This window comes from Hippopotamus amphibius, chromosome 15 (assembly GCF_030028045.1).
Source record: "Hippopotamus amphibius kiboko isolate mHipAmp2 chromosome 15, mHipAmp2.hap2, whole genome shotgun sequence".
NCBI lineage: Eukaryota > Metazoa > Chordata > Mammalia > Artiodactyla > Hippopotamidae > Hippopotamus > Hippopotamus amphibius.
The window spans coordinates 16,887,255-16,914,252 of NC_080200.1; the positions used below are offsets into that span (position 1 = coordinate 16,887,255).

At 51.8% G+C, this 26,998-nt stretch overlaps 1 protein-coding gene across 1 annotated transcript in view; it reads right to left on the reverse strand.

The window, feature by feature from the left end:
* SIN3B (SIN3 transcription regulator family member B) overlaps window positions 1-23,509 on the reverse strand; it is a 40,531-nt gene extending 17,022 nt beyond the window's left edge. The window contains exons 1-8 of the mRNA XM_057709431.1: window positions 23,376-23,509; window positions 23,034-23,140; window positions 21,575-21,728; window positions 14,746-14,946; window positions 10,517-10,660; window positions 3,007-3,129; window positions 1,685-1,774; window positions 1,131-1,249 (exon numbers count right to left, since the gene is read on the reverse strand). Of these exons, the coding sequence (XP_057565414.1) occupies window positions 1,131-1,249; window positions 1,685-1,774; window positions 3,007-3,129; window positions 10,517-10,660; window positions 14,746-14,946; window positions 21,575-21,728; window positions 23,034-23,140; window positions 23,376-23,489 (1,052 nt within the window). The 5' untranslated portion in view covers window positions 23,490-23,509. The remainder of the gene's footprint in view (window positions 1-1,130; window positions 1,250-1,684; window positions 1,775-3,006; window positions 3,130-10,516; window positions 10,661-14,745; window positions 14,947-21,574; window positions 21,729-23,033; window positions 23,141-23,375) is intronic.
* Window positions 23,510-26,998: the final 3,489 nt, after the last annotated feature.

A 26,998-nucleotide genomic window follows, 5' to 3' on the forward strand; every position in this document is an offset into this window, starting at 1 on the left:
ATCTGACATTAAAAGAAAAAGAAAGTGTGAAAAGCTTTTTTAACTGATAGAAAGGGGTTCAGGTAGCTGCTGCCAGGGCCTGGCAGCCTCTGGGGTTGTTTTGGGGCTGAACAGGACACCGCACACAGTCACATATGACCACACTCGCCATGTTTGGGATGCTACTTCAGGGGTCTTCATGCAGAGCCCGCTTGGAGCTTTTGGAAACCCTGCGTAGGGAGATTTATGATCCCCTCTTGACGGCATGGAAACTGAGGTTCAGACGGGCTGGGAAGCTCACTGGGCACAACAGGGCTGGTGAGCGGGAAGCACACCGGGAGCCGGCAGACGCCTCTTCCCACAGCACAGGGGCGTGACCTGCACATGCGCAGTCACCTCCCAGAATAGCTCCGCCCCCTCAGAGGCTGCCAGGCCCTGGGGGAGGGGACTGTGGCTCACACAGGAAAGCAGGACAAGCTGGAAGCAGGTAACTGATCTGCTAACAGGGCTTTTCTCTGGGCAGCAGGGATGCTGAGCGGTCATTTCACTCTTCCTGGTAATTTCTGATTGCCAGAATTTTAAAAAGCAGAATGAATCTCCAGGGAATTATGCTGGGTGAAAAAACCTGATCCTGAAAGGTTACATAGTGTATGATTCCATTTGCATAACACTCTTGCCATGTAAGCTTTAGAGAAGAAGCACAGGTTGTAGGGGGTGCCAGGGGCTTGGGGCATGGGAGGGACGTGGGTGTGGGTATCAAAGGCCGACACAAGGATGCTTGTCGTTCTGAAACTGCTCAGTACCTGGACAGTGGCTGTGGACACACCAACCTTCTCAAGTGATACAGCTGTACACACACATACACACATAAAAATGGAAACCTAAAAAGATGGGTGGGTTGTGTGAACAACAACAACCTGGTTACAACACTGACTACGGATGTTACCACAGAGGGAACGCTCCCCAGGACCTCTCTGTGCTCTTTCTTTCAACTGCTGGTGAATCTATAATAATCTCTGTAACAATTTCGACTTAAAGACAAAAGAAACAAACACCCATATACTATTTTCCAAAAACAATAGCCAAAAGAAAGGTGAAAGGAGTTTACAGAAACAAAGCCCAAGTGGGGAGTCCAGAGAAGTGTCGCTCACCCTAGAAACGGGCTGACCAGCTGGAGGAGCTCAGAGCCGGACACGAGCTCCTGGTTGAAGAGCGCGATGCAGCGGAGGAAGTTCTCATAGACCTCCTGGCTCTTCAGTACCCTGCGCACCTGCGGGGAGAGCGAGTCAGGGGGCCCCTGCTGGCCCCAAGCCGTGCTCCCGAGCCCACCTGGTTCTGATATCACCAGACGCACACAGAGTCACCAACACAGGCGTGCTCTAAAGGGACTGGCTGTGGTCTGCAGGGGACTGCTCCCCGTGCAGTGATCTCGGCTCAGACAGCACGTGCCTGAAGCCATCTCACTAGCTCTGCCCACTGCCTCTGGGCAGGAGCCCCAGGGCCATCCCTGCTCTAGAGAAGCCACATGGCTTCTGAGTGGCAGACACGTGTCCCCAAACTTGATGTGGGCTCTGAGCTCTGCTCTTCCTGCCTGCTGCCCGCCACTGGCCACCTGCCTATTCCCCACCCCACCTGCTCAGATGTGAGCAGGGTGAGGCCAGCCTGGACGGGGACAGGCACTGAGGTCATCAGTCCCACCGCTCACCTTGTCAAAGAAGGAGAACTCCTGCAGAGTCCCGTACTTCCCCACGGTGGCAATGGACAGGTCTTTGGTACCACGGAGTTTCATTTTCTTCTGTGGAGAGAAATTCCGTGCCTTGGATACTCTGCGCATCTCACCGGCGGCCCCTGTGACCATCTTTGTTAGAATCATAACATCGCCAACACTGAGCTCTCCTCGTGGGAACTGCCGTCGGGTGCTGGATGAGGTCTGCCCGGGACCCCCATGGAAACTTCTCAGGACCACTCACCTCAGCCCCCACGACCCCGTGAAGGGTGAAGGTCACACAACCACCCTGCCCACAATCTGGGATCCAAGTCTCGGCAGCTTAGGGCTTCTGATGACAGGCAGGAGCATCACAGTGTAAGAACAGCAAGGGAGACGTGCCCTGGACACACTAGCAGAAACCTCTTCTCCTGCCTGTTTAGTCCCAGGGGCTGTGACGGTTATGGGAAGGGGCGGCACCGAGAGGATCCTGGAGGAGCCCGGGTTTTAAATCACTGTGAAGATTGTTCTCTCTAGGCTGGACCTGGACCTGAACTTGGCCACACTCCCGAGGCATCGAGAACACTACAAAACCATCTCCCAAATGCCTGAGGAATGATGGGCATGTGTCGAAAGGACACAAGAACCAGCCCAAAGGGGCCCCACTGACCAGATGCGAGACAGTTTAGGGATCAAGATAAACAATGATAGTCACAGATTATACTGCGCTTCCACTGCAGGGGGACATGGGTTCGATCCCTGGTTGGGGAACTAAGATCTCGCATGTTGCAGGGCACGGCCAAAACAAAAAACAAACGACAGCCACAGATTATAATCCAAGTCTATAATGATATACGTAATTAAATAAATGGAGATGACGAGAAAGCTCTTCCTTACAGTAGAAAGCGAACTAGTAAATGTACAAGGAATGATGGAATTAGAAAAACATCATGACAGGTAATGAGAACAACAGGAGATGGACCTCAGCGCCTCTCACCCCTTAGCAGGGCACCTTGTGCAGTGACCAACCTGCACAACTGTATGTGGGGGCCCTGCCCGTGAAAAAGCTGTGATGGTGAAAAGGAGCAGGCTGAGCGGGACTAGTTTCTGCAGAAGGTGACACTCCTTCTCATACAGTCTTGTGAGCCCGGGGGAATAGGTGAACGGCCACCTTAGAGGTGAACCAGCTTTTCAAGGTCCCACAGCCAGTGAATTTCAAGCTGGACTAGAGCCTGCACTCTGCCTCTGCCCCAAGCCTGCCGCTCGGGGCCTCCGCCTGTCGCCCACACACGCACACGTCTGTGTGTACAGTGGACGGTTACCTTGGCTGGTGCAGACACAGGACGGAGAAGTGAGGGTCGAGATCGCTTTTTGCTGTGTTCCAGATTCTTCTCGTGCTCACTCTTTTGGACACTGTTCATTTCACACGGCCCGTTTCCTGTGAACTAAGAACACAAACACAGGAGGGGGTCAGCGCTGGACAGACACAGCCAGGCCCATCAGTGCTGGTTCTCAACGTATCCTAGCACAAGGAACCACCTGCAGCTCGGCTCACGGCCCCAGCAAGCACTGTCTGCCACGGGCCAGGGGCTCTGTCCCAGTGCGAAGTAACCCTGGCTCTCAAGATGCTCATGTTTACTGGAGGAAAGACCTGTGTACCCAGCTCACCACAGTCGCACACTGTGAGGATGGGAGAAGGCTCATGGAAGGCCTCGATGGACAAGGGTCCTGACACATAAGGGAGGGCTCAGTAGGGAGACACTGAAGTTGGGCCTTCAGTTGAGCCTTCATGTGGGGCTCAACTGACAGCAGACCACGGACAGGGTGGCTGCCTGTGTGTTCGAGTGCACTGCAGAAAGGAAAAGCATTTCAGGCGAGAGGACATGACAGCTGCCAGGTCACTTGGGGGGCCTTCCAGCCAAGTTTGTATTCTCTTCTATGAATGAGAGAACGCATCTTGGGGACCACGTCATAACTTGGTCGGGGGGGGGCTTATTGCTGGTCCTCCCAGGCTCTACACCCAGCACTGATTAACAGGTCAGGGTGTCGGCGATATTTATGAAGACTGGTTCTGGAAGGATCTATTCAGCATTTGTAACTGTATGAAAGCCAGAGCAGGCAGGGGGAACGTGGACAGACCACAGCTTTTCTGCAGGGCTGGGCTGGGCACACTGCCATCACCCCCACCACGTTGCCTGCATGCAGAGACACCACACGAAGCGTGTGCTGTTGGCCCAAAGCTGGGCTGGGTGAACAAGCTGTGGTGCATCCAAACCAAACAGAGGCAACCATCAGCGATGAGTGAACTTTGTGTCTCTGTGTCCTCTGTGTCACTACTAGGGACAGGCATACCTGATACACTGTTATGTCAAACAGAAAAAAAAAAAATCCCTAGGGGCAAAAAAGAGGATGCCATTTTTTTTTTTTTAAAGGATAAACATTTGTTTGCACATTCAGAGGAGATTTCCAGAAAGATACATAAGACACTTGTGGGCTTCCCTGGTGGCGTAGTGGTTAAGAATTCGCCTGCCAATGCAGGGGACAGGGGTTCGATCCCTGGGCCGGGAGATCCTACATGTCTCGGAGCAACTAAACCCATGTGCCACAACCACTGAAGCCCAAGTGCCTAGAGCCCGGGCTCTGCAACAAGAAAAGCCACCGCAATGAGAAATCGGCGCCCTGCAACAAAGAGTAGGCCCCGTTCGCCACAACTAGAGAAAGCCCATGTGCAGCAATGAAGACCCAATGCAGGCAAAAGTATAAAAAAATAATAAAATAAATCTTTAAAAGGAAACAAAAAGACACTGGTAAGTGCTTAACTTTGAGGAGAATGACTGGGAAACTGAGGCAAGGAAGGAGGGAAGTTTGCTTTTCATACTTGATGTTCTCACTAATGCTTTTTTTTCATGAACACGTACTATTTTTATATCAATCATTATAATAATAAAAACCTATTGTTTTAACTACAGGCACAACCTGTCCCTTAGGGGATTAAACTTCTTTGGAGGATTAGTAATCCGAAGATTCAAGGCTACTGCAAGAACCTAAAGTGGAAACATTCTCAACTGGTATTTGCCATGGATCCCAGAACAGATGCAAACACCACTTCTTAAAGGAGGGGGCCGGGTGACCATATGACACACTGAGTAGGACGTGGGGTGGGGGTGGGGGTTCAGGGGGTAACCCACTGATTGCCCGGCCAAGCTCACCCAGCTGGAAGGCAAGCTCAGTATCACCCATCTTCCCCTAGCAGCCCAGATAGTTCTTATGTTTCAGTTAAATGTCCCAGTGTGCAAACGCCTGTGGTGGAAGACCCCCAAAGACCACTGAGGTAGGGGGTGGCTCAGCTTGTGTCTGTAAATAAAGTGTTACTGGCACACAGCCATGCCCACGTGTTGACGTATGGCCTGTGGCTGCTTTCCCGCGACCACAGCAGAGCTGGGTCTCTGCCACGGAGAAGGTCTGGTCTGCAAAGCCTGAGATACTTACCGTCTGCCCCTTTATAGAAAAACTCTACTAAGCCCTGATCTAGGCCAAACAGTAGAGTTTAATTAGGACAAGATCAGATTTCACCTTTTGTTTCCTTCTCCTGCAGTTTTAATGGAAATCTAAAAGTTAATGGAAAAATACCTATAAGATGAATTATATATACAAGCATTTTAATAATTTTAAAAAGTTGATTAAATCTTTTAAAATGTACAAGATAGCGCTAATCACCCAATGTCCACTTAAAAAACACTGCTGAGTTGATAACAAAGGCCATTTAAAGAAATTGTGGGCAGGTGCTTTGCTGAGGGAAAAGCTCATCTTTCTGGGGCAGGCTATGCCAGTGCCCAGCTACGTAAATGTTGAGCTGTGTCCAGCAGGGGGCACTGCGACCACAGCCCTCAGAGGACAAGAGGCTCAACTCACCCCCTACATGAACGCAGGAACCCAGGCCCCAGGCCGCTCTTGCCACAAAGCTGTGAAGAGTTCATGCGAGCAGTGCGGGCTGCCAGTTTTATCCGTTACCAAGTGTCTGCTGTGCCCTGTGCCCACAACTCTAGCAGATGGGGCCCCCCACCCACCCCAAAGCCATCTGCAGAGGTGCACGGCTCAGCAAAGGCAGGACCCTGCTTGCTGCCCTGGGCTCACCAGGGCCAGACATTTCACTAAGGAAGTTTCCAGTCGGCCTAGGGGCAGACGTCCTCATCACTACTTCTTAGGTGAGAGAGCTGAAGTTTGGGGAAGTGACCTGCCAAGCACCTGCAGAGAGGAGGGGACAAAGTGAGATGCGAAACAGGTGTGCAATCCTGAGCCCCTGATCCAGGTGCTGCAGCCACCACCTCCTGTCAAGGCGGGGGCCACTCTCTCAAGCCTCCCCGGGCAGGGTATGTCCTCCAGGACAGCGAAAGCCGGCCAGGGACTCAGCCAGGCCTCTCTTCCCTGAGGTCATGAGAGTGGGCTGCCCCTGAGACACACAGCGCTGACAGCAACAGGTCCAGGAAGGCCACCCGGGGATGCCACTGTACACATATCCCTGCAGGGATGGTTCAGGGAAAGAGCTGCCAATACCAAGGTCAGAGCTGAGATCCAAGACCCAGATCCAGGCGCATGAGACCCAAAGACTATCCACCAAGTGTACAACCAGGCAACCCCTGGCTTCACAGCAGGTGACAGCACGCAGCTCAAGATCCCGGGGACACAGAGATCCCGGGGACCCCACGCGCCCACAACCTCGTATTGAGCCAACACTAGAAGGGCATGAAGCGGGAGGGAGGTGGTGAGGCCCTTCTTCTCTTTGGCCACTTAGGAGGGTCTTTGATGAGCAGGAGCGCACACACAGAGGGAAGATGGGGATGATGCTGGGACTGCAAAGGACATCACTTGGGAACAGGGAGAAAAAAAACCAAGCACGGATTCTGAAGTTCAGAGAGATATGTGGGGCAGACAGTGGACTTGGAGGAGAACGCTGGACTCAAGGGTGGGGCCACAAGGATGCAGCCGAGCTGAGAGGCCCAGTGTAGAGGTGGGTTCTCTGTCCCCAGGGGGGCCAGACCAGGGCCTGGTTCAATCCTCCCCAGGCATTTCCCAAGGGCCTGCAGCAGGCCAGGCAGCGGGCTGCTCCCGGAGACACAGAGACCGGCCCTGGGAGGAGGGGATGAGAGGACCAGCCTAGATTCTAGGCCTGCCTTCCTCCCAGCACAGACACAGCTGGCTGCTCTTTCTGGGGCACTGAGTACGAGCCGGGCCCCGCGAGAAGCACTTAAAGGATGACAGCTCAGTCCCCACCTAAGCAGGAGGGCCGGTCAGTCCCACGTGAGGCAGAAAGCAACGAGGCCCGGGAGGTGGGAAGGCTGACTCAAGCCTGCCCGCAGCACCCAGAGCCCGAGCAGGCCCAGGCTGTGTGCTCACGGGGCTCTGCCCAGCCCCTAGGACACCCAAGGCTCCGGGCAGGTGGGCAGGGCTGGTTACAGCTCCCGGATCTGATGTCAGCCCCATGGGTGGGCACAGAGCATCTCTGAATCAGCAAGTGTTTCTGGGTGCAATTCCCTCTTCGGGATGCTGCTCTGCGTCCTTGGAGACAGCACCATGGGGACAAGCCCCAACACACACACTGCAAGTCTGCCCGACTGACCAAGAGTCTTGAACGGCATCCAAATTCAGACTACTGTCGCCCCCGAGCCCCTTGCTTTGAGACCCGCTGCCCAGCAGCCTGTGAGCCCACTGCATCTTTATTCAGAAGCAGGACCGGGGAGAGGCAGTGGTGACACAGAAAGGGGGGAGGGGGTGACTCTTGTATGCTCACACCCCAAGTTGTCATTAAGGGCAAAGAGGAAGAATGAAAAGAGGAAATAGAACACTCAGCAACCTAGGCACAGAGGTGGCTCCCTCAACCTGAGGGTGCTTATGAAAACCCCACAGCTCACATCACACTCAGTGGTGAAAGACGGAAAGCTTTTCCTCTAAGACCAGGAGCAAGATGTGGATGTCGGCTCTCACTTCAGTTCAACATAGCACTGGAAGTTCCATCAGAGCAATTAGGCCAAAAAAGGAAATAAAAGGCATTCAAATTGGAAAGGAAGGAAAAAAACTAGCTCTATTAGCAAATCCTAAGGAATCCATGAAAACCATCAAAGCTAATAAACGGATTCAGCAAAGATGCAGGATATAAAATCACCACAAAAAAAGCAGTGGTGTTTCTACATGTGAGCAATGAATAATCTAAAAATGAAATTAAGAAAACAATTCCATTTACAACAAAAAGAATAAAATATCTGGAAATAAATTTAACCAAGGGGGTATAAGACTTACACAATGGGAAAAAAACAAACTATGAAAGTGCTGAAAGAAATTAAAGACTTAAATAAATGGAAAAATGCTGTGTATCTGTGGACTGGAAGACTTAATTTTGTTAGGATGGCAACACTCCCCAAAGCAGTTGAAAGGTTCAAAGCAATCACTTTCAAAATCCCAGTGGCCTTTTTTGCCAGAGCGAAAAAGCCAATCTTTACATTCATATGGAATTTCAAGGAGCCCTGACTAGCCAAAACAATCTTGAAAAAGAACAAAGTTGGGGAACTCACACTTCCTGACTTCAAACTTACTACAAAGCTACAGTCATCAAGACAGTGTCGTGCTGGCCTAAGGACAGACATGGAGATCAACGGATTAGAAGCGAGAGTCCAGAAATAAACCCATAAAACTATGGTTAATTGATTTTTGACAAGAGTGCAAAGACCACGCAATGGGAAGAGAACAGTTTCCTCAACAAACTGGACTGCCACATGCAAAAGAATCCACACACCATATACAAACAGTAACTCAAAGTGGATCATCAACCTAAACATAAGAGCTAAAACTATACAACTATTAGAAGAAAACTTAGAGGTACACCTTCATGACCTCAGAACTAGCAATGGATTCTTAGATTTGACACTGAAAGCATGAGCAACAACAACGAAAGTAGGTAATTGGACTTGAGCAAAATTAAAAACTGATGTGCATCAAAGGACACTAACAAGAAAGTGAAAAGGGAACCTACAGAGTAGAGGAAAATATGTGATAAGGGACTAATGTCAAGAATATATAAAAAGAACTCTTACAACCCTACCACAAAGAGACAAACTAAAAAATATGCGAAGTACTCGGACAGACATTTTTCTCCAAAGAAGATAAACAGATGGTCAATAAGCACCTGAAATGCTCAATATCATTAGTCAGCAGCGAAATGCAAATCAAAATCACGATAAGATACCATTTCATACCAACTACAAAGGCTATACTTTAAAAAAAACGGAAAACCTCGAGTGTTGGTGATGATGTGGAAAATTGAAACCCTAGCGTATTGCTAGTGAGAACATAAAATGGTGCAGCCACTGCGGAAAACAGTTTGGCAGCCCCTCAAGACTCAAACAGAGAGTTACCGTATGACTCAGCAATTCCACTCCTAGGTATAGACGGAAAAGAACTGAAAACAGGTGTTCCAACAAAAGCTTTCACATGGGACTTTCCTGGTGTGGCGCAGTGGTTAAGAATCCGCCTGCCAATACAGGGGACAGAGGTTCGATCCCTGGGCTGGGAAGATCCCACATGCCGTGGAGCAACTAAGCCTGTGCGCCACAACTACTGAGCCTGTGCTCTAGAGCTCACGAGCTACAGCTACACCTAGAGTCCAAGCTCCGCATAAGAGAAGCCACCACAATGAGGGCCGTGCACCACAACGAAGAGCAGCCCCCGCTCTCCACAACTAGAGAAAGCCCACGTGTAGCAAAGACCCAACACAGCCAATAAACAAGCAAATAAATAAATAAAACGAGTACTGCAAAAATAAAAATCCATCAGCATTAAAACAACAACAAAAGTTGTACACGTGTGTTCACAGCAGCACTATTCACAATGACCAAAGGCGGCGACAACCCAAGTGTCCATCAATGGAGGAACAAAATGTGGTCCCCACACAAAGGAATTATTATTCAGCCACGGAAGGCGTGGGAGTTCTGACATGTGCGCCATCACGGATGAACCTTAAAATCAAGATGCTGAGTCAGAGAAGCCAGACACCAACCAAAGGCCACATGCTGTATGATTCCATCTACACGAAATGTCCACAGGTATATCCGTGGTCGCCAGAGTCTAGGGAGAGGGAGGGATGGGGAGTGACGGCTAACGGGGACAAGGTCTCCTTTTGGGGTGATGGGGACGTTCTGCAACTCCACAGAGATGATGGTTGTACGACACTGTGAATGTGCTAAATGCTACTGAACTGTACATTTTAAAATGGTGAACTTCATGTTATGTGAATTTTCCTTCAATTTTTTTTTTCTTTAAAAAGCCGCAAGTTCATAGGAAAAAAAAAACCAAAACGGAAATGGAAAGGGCAGCTCAGCAGGCCTCAGGCCACAGCAAAGGGAGAAAGGCTGACAGTGCAGCCTGCCTACCCCAGGCCCCTCCTCTGCTATCAGCTCTCTGCGCAGCCCCCCACCCAAGTCCCTGCCAAGCGTCAGCCCACCTCCACCCGGTCCCTCCAGAGGGGTAGGCAGTGACCCTGACCCCTCCCGCACCTCCCCACAAGGCCCCGGTCACAGGCGGGTCTCCGTGGGAAGAGGCTCTGCCCCCCGTGCCAGCCCTCACCACCGGCCGCTGTCCACTTGTGAGCATCTGCTCCAGCTCAGTGAGGAGGTGGAGCCCGCGCTGGGGGTGCGTGGACGTCTGCACTGGGTGTGGCTTCTGGGGGAACCCGGGGTGTCTAGGGAGTGGATAAACGTGGCCTGGCCTGGGAGCTGCACTGAGGCATGGGGTTCTGGCTGAGAGCAACATGGCCCCAGACCGGGGTAGGTGCTCCGTACTCACCAGGGACCGCTTGGCTTCAGGCAGGAACTGTCCGAACTCGGAGAGCAGGTCCTCCTGGCCGCGGAAGAGGTTGGCCACCTCGGTGAACACCTCCTCTTCAGACATGCCCCGGAATGGACGGCCCTTCGTGCTCAGCTGCTCCTTCTGCCGGTTTTCAGGAAAGGGAAAACGAGTCGTTAGCCAAGGAACCAGGAGGCACCCTAGGCTGTGACATTCAGGCATCCCACTGTGGAGGAGACAGAGGGACGACTCACGAAAGGGAACTGGCTGGCAGAGCCCACGACTGCTGCCACCAGGAGGGAGGCCCCGTGCACTGCCCAGCTGACACCTCAGGTTATCCCCCAACCACGCCCCCGCTCCCCCCACTCCGCCCCCTTGCTCTGGAGAACAGCCTCGTGTCGACCCTGCTGCACAACGCGGCCTGCGCCCCAGCCATGGATGGGGCCTGTGCTGGGAGTGTGGAGGGGATGTGGGAGGGGCACGGTCATGGAAGGACCTGGCCCCAGCCCTCAACACCCTTGAGCAGAGGCTGGGGAAGTGCAAGGTCAGTGGTGAACCCACAGTCCTCCCAAGGTCAAGGGGACTCGTTCTGCTGGGCAGGGGGAATGAGGAGCTAGGCTGGGCCTGGAAGGGAAAGAGGGTGAAGAAGGAAGGGAAGGGACTTACAGGCCGAGGGATCTGTTCTCCCAGAGTCACCAAGACTCTGGAAGGAAGATGGCCGGACCTGGAGCTTACATACAGCAACAAGATGAGGACCAGAGGAGACCCAGGTCGAGAGAGCAGGAAGGGGCGAGCGGAACTCAAGTTGGCCATCAGAAGTTAGTCCCTGTAAGCTTTACACCCGGGAATGTGACAGAGCAAGAGATGCTGGTGTCAGGCCCTCCCAGAGAGCATGGCAAGGAGCACGGCATGACATTCCCTCCTCCACAGCTGCAAAGGGGGAAGAGAAGGAACAGGGCGGGGCGGGGGGGGGGCCCTCTGCACCCCGAGGAAAGCTACTTTCTGATCCTGGCACACGGAGCACCTAGTTAGGTGGGAGAAAAAACTGCCTCCACCCTCCCCTGCCCAAAGTTACCAACACACTTGAAAGCCAAAGAAAAAATAGGCAAACACCACTCAGTTCAGAGAATAAATACGAATCATCCCTACAAAGATGAAATGATCAGACTGAGTGATGCTTGAAGAAATACAATTTAAAACAGTGTCACAGCATTTTTGCCCATCAGACGGTATGAGGACTGGTGATTTCTGATGTGGGTGGGGGAAACTGGGCGCTCTCACTTGAAGATGGAGAGGAAGACTGGTGCCACCAGCAGAGGGAAGCCTGGCGCCATCTAGGATCACGCGTTGGGCGCACGCCCTCTGACCTAGGGACGCACCTCCTGGGAATTTTCCCGCGGAGGGAGTCCGTTCTGCTCTTAACACCTGTTTCAAACACCAATCAAACACCGATGGGACACGTACTACGGAACGATTTGAGCGTGGTGCGGATTCTGCATTTGCTGACGCAGGATTCTGTCCAGGAGCAACATCGGGTGAACGTGGAAAAGTGCACCTGGCTGAGCCAAGCCAAGTGGGAATACGTGACGCCAACATACACGCCCCTACCATCGCTCCCTCAGCTGTTAGGACCCACCCTGCCCACCCCTGTGGGGGGGGACATCATCCGGTCCCATTTTAGGAAACTTCCTCCTGGTACCTCATAGTGACCCGCAGGCTGCGACCTTCCTACACCCATGTCCACACGTGAACCTCAGGTCTCTTCCAGGGTCAAGTGCCGGAAGTGTTGCAATATTCACACGACGCTTGGCCATTTAACAACCATACAATGGCACTACTGGTTTCTAGTAGGTGCCTATCTTTTTTTAATGTGTTGCTGGCAGTTTTGGAGTGTTGTGCCCTGATCCCCTTTTCCCATAAGCCCTGTGGTTGGTGCGCATGTGCAGAGCGCAGTCAGTTTGGGGGACGCCAGGGAGGAACTGGCTGTGCTCATCCAGGCACACGACATATGCACGAAGTTGTAGGAGGGAGATAGCTGCCCACGCCTGACCTGGGGCAAGCGCTGTGCTTGCATCAGGGACCTCAGTTAACCACGTTTAAGTGGGGTCAGCACCACCCGCGCTACAGCCATTTTATGGGTTAGAAGCCCGGGGTTCAGGGAGGTGAGGGAAAGGGCTCCAAGGGGGCAAGGGGCACAGCTAAGATCTGAATCGAGGCCCAAGAAAGATTAAAAAAAAAATAAGTAACGTGGCCAAATTTACCCTAGAGCTGCTGTGGCCTCACAGTGTCTTTTAAAAATCAGAGCCAATGTTCTAAAATCAGGATAACTCACAAAGAAAGTCACACTTTCAGCTCCTTTTGAAGAAACGGACGACCTGAGGTCAGAGTTGCCAGGGGGCTTGTTGAAAATGCAGATGCCAGGCAGAACCTGGGGTGAAGGCCCAGGCAGCTGCATTTCCAACCAATTCCCTGTGGCTCTGGCTGAAGAACAGAGTTGTACCTTCTCCCTCATGCTTTCTCCAAATCAACCTGTGGCCCTTCGCTATGACTTTGGATAAGTCAGTCTAACTTCTCTATCCCCGCCTCCCCAATTCGCATCAGCAGAACAGATACCTCCCGGCCTTTCCTCTAAAGATCCTCCTAGCTCCTGAGATGTGATAACCCCACTCAATCTGTGAAGGACCCATAAAACCCCATGATCACAAACATCATCCCTCCACACAGACTGCATGTTCGCAGCTGCCACTCGCGACCAGTTATCTGTGAGAAGCAGGAAGTTCTCAATGCCGTACAAAGACCGTGCAGATGCTGGACGTGAGGCCGAAAGGACTGAGTACATCACTGGCATCACTGCCCACAAATGTTTAGAGCATTGAGACAGCTCCACTGGGTGTACAGGGAGCAAATGCTATCGATCTGATCATAAACATTTACGCTAAAAAGAATCCCATTTCTTTATTTCACTTATCAAGGCTGTGCAAAAGATTTCATTTCTAAGTGGGTTCTGTTGCTTAGAAGAATAAAAAGGCATCAGTAACTCCACGTCTGGGCGAGGATGACATCCGAACTCCTTGCATGACACAGACGTCCCTTTTCACTGGCCTGCCTGCACTTCCTGCCAAGTCCCCTGAAGCCAGCTGCCTGCTCTGGCCCCTGGGCCTTTGCACGGGCTGTTCCCAGCACGCAGAGAGTCCACCTTTCACCTGATGGTTCTGACTGATTTGTCAAGATTCAACCTGGGTAGCCTCTCCCTGACCTCCGATAGGGTCAGCAACTCTTAACCCTGACACACCTCTCCTACACACAGCCCTTCCTTTTCACCCCAGTCGTTTCTATGTTTCCTTCACCTCTAAACTGAACTCCTAAGCAACACCAACCATTCATCTGGTGACCCAGTGCCTGGCACAAAGCCCAGTTATAATCAGCATAAATAAAGGGTAGTTCTACTGTCTAAACAACAACTAAGCCATCTCACGAAAAGAAAACTGTCTTCTTGGGTTCTTCTTTAATCTTCTGATGTGTGTTTCCTAGTGAGGGTGCAGAGGTGCCCCAAGGAGCAAATTAAAATCAAACCTAAATAGACCTCCAACAGGTACACCTGTGTTCACAGCAGACTCTTCCACAATAGCCAGAATGTGGAAGCAACCAGAGTGTCTGCTGGGTGGATGAATGGATAAAGAAAATGAGGCACAGCCATACAATGGAATATTATTCAGCCTTAAAAAGAAGGCCATTCTGACACATGCTAGAGCGCAGATGGACCTCAGGACACTACACTAAGTGAAACAAGCCAGCAACAAAAGGACAAATACCGTATGATTCCGCTCACAGGAGGTCCCTAGCAGAGTCAGAGTCAGAGAGGCAGAAAGTAGAAGGGTGGGTGCCAGGGGCTGGGGGCGTGAGGAGTGAGCAGTCAGTGTTTCATGGGGACAGTTTTAGTTGAGGAAGATGAACATGTTCTGGAAATGGATGATGGTGATGCTTGCACAACAGTGTGAATGTACTTCGTGCCACTGAATTGTACACTTAAAAATGGTTGAAATGGTTGTTTTATATTTATATATATTTTGCCACAATAAAAGAAATCAATGCAAAAAAAAAAAAAAGAGCTACTCATAATTTTACAGGCTTCCATGAATCCAGATAAGAAAATCTGAATGTTTCCAATGCACCTGATATTGGATGATGCCACAAACACCCACAAGGAAGTGTGACCTACGGCTTCTCACCTGGTAAGTGTGCAGTATCTCCAGGAATGACCTGTAGATTTCTGGGTGGTCTAGAAAGCGGGTCTTAATCTTGTTCACGTAGCTGATGGCGTTGTTGAATTCCACGGAATCGGACTCCAAGGGCACCTGGGGTTTGTCCTCCTTACACAGCATCTGCTGCTTGACATTCTCTGCACAGTCGCTGTGGTTGTGCAAATTCTCCTGACAACAGTATGACAGCAAGTTACCGTCGGGCCCGACAACGGGAACAGACTGTGAGAGACGCCAGACTGAGCCACTGTGTGCGAGAACAGGCAAAACTTAGCACAGAGCCAAGTTTTTTTTACCTTGATGCACAAAAAGGTTATTTCTGGGGACCTACAGAGAGGGGGCACCCAGACATGGAGATAGCCCTGCCTCGCCATTCTGAGTACCCACGAGTTCCTGGGAGAGTCTCAAGAACTCACCTCTGCCTGATGCTTCTAACAGAGTCAAGGAATGTGAAACAGTGGCGCACACTCTACACTCTGAAAAATTGGCACGCAGGAGAAATTTACAAAGAGTGGATTGTTTGATCCTTCTGGGAGCGGAGTTTGGGGCTGTTTATAAGGCCACATCTCTGGCCAGCCCATCTCAGCAAGATTGTTTCCAGCTCTGAAAGCACCTGCTGTCAGCAGGCATGAGACTGGGACCCTGTGGGTGAGGAGGGCCCACTGTCCAGGTTGCCCTGGGCTGTGGGACTTTTGGTGCTAAGCCTGAGGCGAGTCACCTGAGAGAAGAGAGAGATGGGCCCTGCATGGTCACCAAGCATGCTCTCTACGTACGTGCTTTTCTGTCAGTACAAATAAAAATAAAAAACAGACACACATCTCTCTTCTGGGAAGTCGGAATCCTAATTCACAGTGGGACAGGACCACCCTCCAAAGGAGGTGATGCTTATGCTTCGAAACTGGAACTGTGTGTGTGGTCCTGAGGATGGCCTCCCTCTGCCACTGATGGCCACTGGGCTGTCAGGAGCGACCCTGGGCATCCTGCAGGCCCCCGACTGGGTCTCGGGCAGGTCGGGACCCCTCCCGCTCAGCTTTAGGTCTTTGCTTACACAACACCTTTCAGCAAGTCTTCCAGAACCATCCTGCACCAAAGTAAAATGACCCCACCTCCCAGCACTCTGAGCCCCTTTCTTGCTCTATTTTTCTCCACGGCACACATCACCTTCCTACATGTAACACATTTTACTTATTTTATGGTCCGTCCAGCCCTGATCAGGTGACAAACTCCAGGAGGCCAGGGATTCTATTTTGGTCACTGCTGTATCTGCAGTGCCTGGAACAGTGCTTGGAACAGAGCGGGCTTCATCCACTGATGGGGATGATCAGATAGATGGATGAATGAACAAATCCCCTGTGGCCTCTGGCGCCGCACCCTGCACCCACTGCTGACCCCAGACTCCAGGGATGCCGGGCACACTGCTGCGCGCGGCTACAGAGCTGTCATCAAAACATACACCTCTGCCAGGCACACCCACTGGCACCTGAGTGGGTCTACCAGTGCGCTGGGGCTGCCACAACAAATACCACAGACTGGGCAGCGTCAACGACAGACATTTATTTCCTCGCAGTTCTGGAGGCTGGACGTCCAAGATCAAGGTGTCAGCAGGGCTGGTATCTCCTGAGGCCTCGCGGCTGGCAGACAAGTGTCTTCTCGCTGTGTCCTCACAGGGTTGTCCCTCTGTGCACACATATCCCTGGGGTCTCTCCGTGTGTCCAAATTTCCTCTTCTTATAAGAACACCAGTCGGATTGGATAAAGGCCCGTCCTGATGGCCTCGTTTTACCTAAATTATCTCTGTAAAGACACGATCTTCAAATACAGTCATATTCTGAGATACTGAGGGTTAGAACTTCAGGATACAAATCTGAGAGTGCGGTGGGGGCACAACTCAGCACACAGCAGTGAGTTCAGAGGCAACTCCAGGAAGTCTGAGCGGAGGAAAACAGACACACAGGAGATCCAGAGCAGTCACAACTCTAAGTACTGTTTCTCCCCAGCGCTGCAATTTGTTCTAAATCACTTCACGGATGCTCTTCCTGGTCACCTTTGCTTAAGCTCACAAAGGTCTACGCTCACGTCCCTTCACGGTACACAGGCTTGGTGGTGGAAGGAGCTGGAAGGAGCCAGGCGGGGGGGGGAGAGGGGGCAGCCCCGGAGCAGTCCCAGAGCTGAGGTTTGCTTCGGAGGAGGCTGTGTATTTATGGGGAGCTCCCTCCCCATCAGTACGAGGGGGCATTTTCAAGCACCAAGTGCCGCTTCCAATTCCCTGGAGTGAGTCACTGTGACAAGATGGAGAACCACCCCTGGAGACCAGGGCTCAGCAAAGAGGCCAGACAGTAATGGTGCAACCACTGTGGCAAACAGTCTGGCGATTCTTCAGACTGGTCACCCGGTGACTGAGCAATTCCACTCCTAGGCATCCATCCAAAGAACCAGAAACAGGTGTTCAAACAGATCCTTATACACACACGTTTATAGCAGCCCTATTTGCCATTGCCAAAAGGCGGAAACAACCCACGTATCCATCAACTGATGAACAAAATGTGGTCCATCCCTGCGGTGGACTATTATTCAGCCTTAAAAAGGAATGAAGCTCTGATACAACATGCACGCACCTCGAAAACATCATGCTGAGAGAAGGAAGCCCAGACGTAGAAGGACATATGGTATACGATTCCATTTACATGAAGTACCCAGAACAGGAAAACCTACAGAAAGTGGACTAGTGGTTGCCAGCGGCTGGGGGGTGGAATTGGGAGGTACAGTTTCTTTTTGGGGGTGACAGAAATGTTCTGAAATTAGTAGTGGTGGTTTCTTGGTGTTGTGAATATATGAAAAGCCACTGAATCAGACACATTAAAATGGTTATAATGATGAATTTATGTTAGGTAAATATTACTACAATTTAAAAAAATTTTAACATAATCTGAAAAATGTAAAAACCACCAGCCATACAAAAATAAGCTGGCTTTGTCCCATGGGCCACAGTGTGCCAACCCTTGGCCTACACTTTCTAGAACAATCCAGGCCTTTGTCTTCTCTGCCTGCTGTGGGTGGCCTTGACCAGGCACCGTTAGAAATGCCTCCTAGACACTGATGAGCCACCCTACGTGGCCGACCTGTCCATCTGAGTGTCCACACACAGCTCCACCTGGGTAGTTAAGACACGCCGCAAATGGACTTCCAAATGCAGAACAGCCCCCGCCCCCCAATGCTCATCTCAGCAGATGCCGCCTTCACCCAGAGACGCAGGCATCCTGGAATCACCCCACCCCTGGTCCACATCACCGTCCACTCCATCTGGCCCACACGGGGCCCCTCCCTGGCCTCCCAGATCCTCCCTTGCCCCCTCAGTCCACTTCTGGCACAGCTGCCAAAGCAGCCTTTGCAGAGCTCTGCCCTGGCTTCCCCGCTCCTGGCTCTCTCTCCTACACTCTCTGCCTCGGGTACTGACCCCTCCGGCTTCCTGGCTGTTTCTCAGGCACACCCCCTCGTTCCCATCTCAGGCCTTTAGCCCCCACCAGGAAGAGTCCCCCAAGAGACGGAGGCGTGGCTCCTGCTGTCCACCCAGACTCCGTCCACAACACCTCCCCGGGCCTGGCCTGCTGTCTGTCACCTGCAGCGCTGAACTCCCTCCCATATTTCACATCTGTCCATACATGTCTCACCTGAGTCCCCACCTCAACCTTGTAAGCGCCCCGAGAGCCAGGACTCTGAAAGAACCTCAGCGCCTGGCACAGCAGAGGTGGCCTACACCCGCTCTGGGGATGACTAAGACGACACGAGAGGCGACCTCCCAGGGGATGACTGAACTTCGAATGACCATTCCCGGAGGGAAGACGGCCTGCCTCCCTTTGAATGTAAAGGGATCACGAAATTACAAGCTGCACTTCCAAGGTTCATCTCTTTTCTTATCATTCAAGCAGCCCAGCCGAGCACAAAAAGGCCGGCCCGAGAGGCAGAGTCCATCCTGAACGGGACCTGGGAGCCAAAAGATTCATCACTTTCCCACTGACATCCAGCATCTCGTCCCTGTGAGGTCCCGGAACGGGGACAGTTGTAAACAAGACAGACGCAGCCCTGCCTGATCTGGAGGACTCAGTCCACCAGGAAACGCAAACCAACAAGAAACAGTGGATTTTTTTATCTCTTAGCTTTGCGGCAGTATTTTGAAATACATAAAATGGGGTGCTGTGAAAATGACCTGGGGGTGGGAGCAGGGGGCTCTCTGAGGAGGTGACGTTACAACTCAGGCCAACCAGATCCAAAAAGATACTAACTCGGGAGGCCACAGCCACAGCAAAGGGACGTTCTTCCTGCCATGGCCCCCAGCCCCCCTCTGGCCACGCTGCCCACATCACGGCACATGTCTATCTTCTCCTTAGACTAGTGTTCTCAACTGGGGCGATTCTGCCCCCCAGGGGACACTTGGCAACATCTAGAGGTATTTAGAGACATTTCAGACACCTAGACGGGGGGATGGGGTGCCGCTGGCATCAGGTGGGGGGAGACCAGGGATGCTGCTCAACACGCTACAGGGCACGAGACGGCCCCCACGAGGAAGGATCTGGCCCCAGCAGCGACAGCACCGGCGCTGAGAAACCCACACAAAAGGCTGCCCACAGTCTAAGACTTATTTCTCTTCCTTAGCACCTAAGAACCATTCCTTTATAGCTGACAGGATCCAAGATGAGATGAAAAATGGAAAAGCGCGCACACACACACACAAACACGCACACACACACACACACACGCACACTGCACTGACAGGATCCAAGATGAGATGAAAAATGGAAAAGCGCGCGCGCACACACACACACACACACACACACACACACACACACACACACACACACACACACTGCACTGTACTCCAAAACAGTGACGCTAGAAAAACCAATGAAAAATGAAAAATCACCAGGGCACTGGCGAGTAGGGAGTTCTGTAAAGTTGTTAGGCTACTGTGGATTCGAAAAGGACTCTAGTAAGCTGAGAGAACACTGCGTTTGTGCTGGGCGTGAAGCAGGCCTGGAAACATGGCAGGTTCGTGCTTGTGACTAAAACCAAATGGGCAGCGCGTGTCCCTAGGGAGCGAAGGGCACGTACCTCTCCTGCTGCTTCCAGGCTGCAGTAAGACCAGAGAGCCCTGGTAGGCAGCTATTAAGGGAAGGTTCTCATCAAGCCCATGTTCACGTTGATAGGCCTGTGGCTACGAAATCCACCGAGGGGCAGACAAGACTGGGCTAGTCTCCTTGTCTCTCCAGCCGTCCTTCAAGCTGTGTGCGGAGCAGCAGGGGCCTTGCGGCCATTTAAGGGAAGGTGAGGCTCACGTGGAGATCCGGCCCTGAGAGCAGTCACTCCAGCAGGGCTTGAGAAAGGTGAATTCCACACGTGCAGTGCAGATGAGGTCCTGGAGTCCGGCTCTCTCCTAGCGAGTGATGGTGATGACACCCAGTGTTCATACAGCGCTTCAGATTCAGCAGAGCGCTCCCGCACACACTGCTGCAAAGGAGCTTGCGCTTCTTCCCTAGCCGTGGCTGTTCTGAAGATTAAACCCCACTAAGGCTTTTATCATCTGGAGGCAGGAGTGCTACCTCTGGATCCTGGGGCTCCTTTTGCAAACATGAAATGGAAGCTTTTTGAAATTCACTGGCTGAAGGCTTCCACGCTCCTTCTTAAAACTGAGGCACACTTCTTGGCTTTAATGAGACAACGTGCTGACAGTGGAGCTTGCCTTGTGTACAGAAAAGGCAGAATTTATGTGCCAGTCCCCCTTGGAGAGGGACCAGCCACTGCCGCGTTGCCTCTCACTGCTCCCTACTCAAAGCCTGACTCCCTCATTGATAGGAAACTGCAATCTCCTTCATCAGAGAAGAAACCCACAAAATGTTTCCAGAGTAGATTTCTACCATCCCTGCAAAAATCCCCGGGGCAGTGATGGAGGAGGATGAAAGAGCTGGTTCACTCATACCAGTGCTTCTCAATGCTGATGTTTCGCTTCCAGGAGACACTTGGCTATGTCTGCAGACATTTCTGGCGTCTCAACTGGGTGAGGGCCTAGTGGGTGGAGGCCAGGGACGCTGCCTAACACCCCGCCACGCCCTGGACAGCACCCCTGTAGCAAAGTGTTATGCCTTAAATGGCAACAGGGGCGAGGAGAGACGAAGACGACAGTTACCCTATAAAGGTAAAGCTAACACAGGTTTTCTTTTTCTCAGAGGTCTGGTGAGCTCAAACAAGAAGGGACTGCAGAGATAGAAGAGGCAGCAACCTGTCACTCGAGAAAGAAGGGACCAAAGCCACAAGCCTAAGCTGAGTCAATGACCCTGTCGGCAGGCAAATGAAGCACAGCAACAATAAAAATGGCCAGTCACACAAGTACCTCCAACCCTTTATTTTGCGGGTGGCACCGAGGATCATCAGGGGACCACAGGCCCAAGTACAAGTGTGGCCTGCCTAGTGAGCTCAGGGTGAAAGCCTCAAACCAAGACCTCAGTGACTGCAGATGCGATGATTCTGACGGGACACACGACCATGTTAGGAGACTGCCTCTGTGACATACACAGACACGTCCACTCTTGATTTAAATCCGCCAAACGGATCAATTTGGGATGCAGAGGCTGCCTGTGTAGGTGTTTCAGTCTATTTTGATTTGTGCTAGAAGCATTTCAAGAAAAAGATCAGCTCTTCACCAGCTTTCCAACAGTGAAATACATGAGACACGCTGCCTGTCCTGAGTACCTGAGTACCAGGGTGGGCTATGCTAAGGCCAGATCACTCAAACCACTGCAGCGGCATACCTGGCTCGACAGAGGCGACTGTATGTTTAACTTGCCGTTCTTGGGAATGTCTATTCTGTACCCAAGAGGAAGGAAAGCGTTGAATCCAACAATGAGGTCAGGGTGTTCGTGAAAGAGCTGCGACACTCGTCGGATGACTCCAGGAGTATCGATGCTGGAACAAAGAAGAACGAGAGTGGGCAGAAGCGTCTCGGGGAGCAAACTGAAAACAAAATTGACTCCTGACTCCCTTACCCGTGCCATAGCACAAGCTTCCTAACACACAATGAAACACCCTCCGATGTGACTGGCATGGCTCTGCTCACAGGTGCTCCACTGACAAGGCAGCCGGGCCTGGGCTCCCTGTGCCTTCCTGGCAAAACCCGCAGAATATGTACACAGCTCGGCTCCCAAAACACTGAGAGCACGTGAAATTCTGAAAATGTCAGGAGAGCCAGCTGCAAGTACTGGGCTCCAGGAAATGACAGAAGGTCAGAGCTCTCTAAATGGGGGATAAATTCATCTCACATGAATTAGGGATCGACTATGACACAGGAGCTGTTCCCAGCAAGTCTGACTGTAATGTAAAAACGCCAAAGGCCCTGCCAGTATGAAAGCTACTCGGAATCTGAGGGGAGTGACAGGGTCTCCCTCAGGACTGCAGTCAGGGCCAAGGTCTCAGCATCGTGCTTGTGGAAGGAAACCAGGTGGGCCCTGCCGTATTTCCTCAGAAGAGGCAGCAGCACAGCGGGGATGTGACACTTGAGAATCTCAGTCAGAGGGACCGAGTTCTGGTCCCACCTCTGCCCTTAAGGTGAATCTGGGCAAACCCCTGGCCCACCATCAGCCTCAATGAGCCCCCTGTCAAACCAGCTTACTATCCATTGGGAGGTCCCCCCATCTATCTCTAACCCTCCTGATTCTGTGCCCATGAAAACAGCGAATGTGTTTTAAACACCTTCTAAGGGCCAGGTTCCTTACTAAGCACTTTACGCGCATTATTTCCAAGCAGGCCTGGGACTAGGGTGAGGTGGGTGAGGCACTCACCTTGGGGATAAGATTTAAGGGGGAGAAAGTGCTAAAACATTCAGTAATCAAGATAAACAACACTCATGCAGTGCTTGACAAAAAAAATCTAAATGAAATTTTAAAAATCCCGGATGCACAAAATTCATTTAAAAAAATCCACATTTTGAGTAAAGACGGGATCCGACCCTGTGCTTGCTCGACTGCTTCACTCGCCTCACCCCACTCCTGCCCTCCGTTCCAGGAATCCCCACAACAGCTCCACGGGGGCGGGGGGAGGGGGGTCCTCTTCTGTCTTTTTTTTTTTGGAAGAAGGAACTGAGGCTCCGAGAAGTTCAACAACCCGCGCAAGGTCATCCTGTGGAGGGGCACCCGGGGTGGGGGTTCCCAGCCCACTCAGGCCGACTGCGGTCCAGGGAGCACCCCCCGGGATGGGTAGGGTCCCCGCAGGTACCTCTGGCTTTTGAACTCCTTCATGATCTCCAGGAAGCCGTTGTAAGTGGCAGGGTCGCTGCCGAAGCGGATCTTCACCTGGTCCAGGTAGGTGAGGGCGTCCTCCACCTGCGGGGAGCGGGAGGGTCCCGGTGGGCCGCGGTCGGCGGAGGAGGGACGGGGGCGGGGGTCCCTGGCGGGAGGGGGACGGGCCGGGCATCCGAGGGGCGGAGGGGGGCAGTCGGGGGTCCCGGGCCTCGCGGAGGGGAGGCCGAGGCGGGGCCGGGCGGGGCCTGGGTGGGGGGCGCCGGCCTGCGGGGGCTGGACGACAGGGTCCCCCAGGGAGTGCTGGCCCACCACTCACGTGCACCGGCAGCTTCTCGTGGCCCGCAGAGCCCGAGCGACCCCAGCGGGCGCCACTCAGCCCCCGGCCCGCGGGGCCGCCGCCGCCGCCGCTGCCGCCGCCAGCGTGCGCCATGTTGGAAGTCGGAGCCGCGGCCCGCCCCGCCCCCGCCCGAGGGCCGGTCCGCGCATGCGCTGCCCCCGCCCTGGGGGGCGTGGCCTGGTGACGCCACTGAAGGCGGGTCTTCTTTAGGACCTCCCCGTGGGAGCTTACCCCTAAAATTGAAATTCTAATAACTTTTTATACACCACCAGTGGGCAAAACCAGACCTGTCGCCTGCTTTTGTCCTGCTCCACAAGCAAACTAAGAATGGTTTTTGCAATTTTACAAGCTAGAAAAAAAACGAAGAGGGAAGACTATTCTGTGACACGTGAAAATTCTCTGAAATTCAAATTTCGGTGTCTGTAAAATAAAGTTTTATTGGAACACAGGCACGCCCACGCGTTACCTGTCATCGCTGGCTATTTTTGCGCTACGACAGCAGGGTCGACAGATAGCTGCGACAGATGCTAAGATCTACACAGCCTGATATATTTACTAAAAAATTGTTCTGGACCCCTGCTTCATATGGTTTATGTAACAACTGGGGTATGGGCACACAGCACCCTAATACAAGGCCCTGCAGTGAACTTTTGCTAAATTACTCTTGACTTAGTCCTGATGCTCCTATTTTCACTTTTCTAGTCCTGATCCCATCACTTCCCCACTGGATCAGTTCAGGAGCCCCTTAACCAGTTTTTCCAGTCCCAGTGCTATCAAGAATTGCGATCACTCCACAGCTGCTTCCAAATCTCCACGGTCTTCCTATTTCTTGTGAGTGAAATCTAAGCACCTACGTGCAGCATTGAACGCAATAAAAACCGTCCCTTAGGAACCGTTTCTTGCAGAATTTTCCACCCAAGCAAGCTGCCCTTTCTCTGTGCAGAACCTCCTGTCAATGCCTGCCTAGCCTGGCTGCTTCCTTGCCCTGTGTATCAGTGAAGAGGAAAATTAGAAACTTACACTCAGCCAAAAACAACTCCATGCTTTTGCTTTTGTGAAATAAGCTTGCTGCACTGAGAAAAACAGGATGACCTAACAATTCAATGTAACTTTAAGATGTTTTGCTAAAAAAGGGAATGTACTGCACCTGCTCTTGTAAGTTTCTGTTTGGAAACTTACATGCTCTGTAAACATGTGCACTATAAAAGTAAAGCTCACCCTGCCGTTCAGGGCCCAGAACTTTGCAGTGTTAGCTCGTCTGGGGCCGCCAGCTTAATAAATCTGAGTTCTCCAACCCTCTGTGTGTGGTGCTTGGTTTCTTGACCCACCGATTTCTCCAACATCAGCACATATTGTTTCCTTTGCCAGAAGCCCCATTCTATCTCTTCATTACACGGAAAGCACCCTACTCATCCTACAAACTACAACCCAAGTGTCCTCTCTTTCAAGAAGCTACCAAGGGACTTCCCTGGCGGCTCAGTGGTTAAGAATCCGCCTGCCAATGTAGGGGACATGGGTTCGATCCCTGGTCTGGGAAGATCCCACATGCTGTGGAGCAACTAAGCCCTTGCACCACAACTACTGAGTCCATGTGCTGCAATTACTGAAGCCTGTGCCCCTAAAGCCCATGCTCCGCAGAGAGAGAAGCCACTGCACTGAGAAGCCCGTGCACCACAACGAAGAGTAGCCCCTGCTCGCCAAACTAGAGAAAGCCTGCATGCAGCCATGAAGACCCAATGCAGCCAAGAAAAAAAAAAAAAAAAAAAAAAGAATCTACCGGACCTCTCCTCTGCCATCCCACAGTCTCTTGTACATCATCTTCATTTGGTATGTCTTTTCATATCTGAAGAGGTGGAGGAAAGCTGGGTTGGCAGCTCACTGGCAACAAGTGCATCATTTGCCAGGGGTCAGGAGTAGAATAGTGAACAAAACTGGCAAGGTTTTTACCTTTTACCTTACATCATCAGTCTTTCAAGAAGGATAGAAATCAAATAATCATAAACACAAATGTAAAGTTTCAACTGTAACAGATACTTCAAAAAGAAGGTACAAGTGTGATAGTTATTATTTTCCAGTTACTGTGGCTGTGTTACAAACCATCTCAAGATTTGGAGGTTTACGATGATAAGAACATTTATTTTGCCCTTCCCTCTGCCATGTGGACAGGCTTGGCAATGATGGTTCATCCCTGGCCCCTCAGTGTCAGCTGAGTGGCTGGAAGGCTGAGGCTGGAATCCTCTGAAGACTTACTCACTCACATGTCTGTCAGTTGCTTCTGGCTGTAGGTCGAGATCAGACCTGGGGCTGTTGCCAGGATTATCTACATGTGGCCTCCACATGCAGCTTGAGCTTCCTCACAATATGGCAGGTAGGTTCCAAGACCAATCACCCTGAGAGGAGCACGTGAGCCAGGTGGAAGCCTTATAGCCTTTTCTGATCTGTCTTTGCAAGTCACACAGAATCAAAAGTCCCTCCCAAGTTCAAGAGGAGGGCCAACAGACTCCAGAAATCAAAAGTCCCTCCCAAGTTCAAGAGGAGGGCCAACAAACTCCCAAGTTCAAGAGGAGGGCCAACAGACTCCTGGCGAGTGGCCAGGTTCTGAAATAGCTTGGGGAATAAGAAATATTGCCATGGCCATGTTTGGAAAATGCCTTCTGCCACCCGAGGGACTTAACCCAGGCTAGCAGTGGATGAGAAAGGCTTCCCAGAATTGGTGACATTGTAGCTGACCTCTGAAGGATATGGAGATGTTCACCATGAAAGTCAGAGGGAATGGCTCTGCAGAGGCCCTGTAGTGGGGAAGACTGTGGCACATTTAAAGAACTTAAAAAAAAAAAAAAAAAAAGACCAGTGTTCTTGGATTGCAGAGAAATGGGAGGGAAGGAGAGAGAGAGAGCGAGAGCCAGAGAGAACAGGATAAGAGTGGAGAGGACGGAGGGGGCAGGCCACTCATTCTTATGAGATGAGTTAAGGCTTTTGGTCTTGGCATTTAGTGCTGGTAGAAACTGCACTTGGGTTCTACACAAGGAACTGTCTGAGCAGCTTTTAAGTTGGAAGCAAATGCTCAAACTACTCTGCAGGGAAGTGATTGGAGGGGAGCCAGAGAGGGTGCAGGGAGGCTGTTTTGTCGTTTAGGCAGGCAAAGGATGATGGTGGCTTAGACCAGGATGGGAGCATTGAGGAGGAGAAAAGGGGGTACAAGGGAGGAATATTTAGAAGGTAAAGTATAGAGGATGTGGCACTGTGTGGGTGTGGCGGGGGGGGGAGAGGAAAGGAAGCATTGAGGATTCATGGCTTCCAGCCCACAAAGGGATTCTGCTCAGTTTCGCTGCGTTCCTGTCTGAACACCAGCTAAGGCAGCCTGCACCGCATTCTGAGTCCACCAGAGTCTGGACAGTCTTTTCCACATCAGCACCTGCTGGCAACAGTCCCTATCCTGAGAATCAACGGCACGGGTGGGACCCTACATCCCAGGGTCCTCACACAATGCCCTCGTCCCACAAGGATCACTTTCAGTTTTCCATTCTTTTAATAGGTTTTGTAGGGTCCGAGGAAGCCCCCACTTATTCAGAGAACAGGCAACCACAAGCCAGTTCCACCTG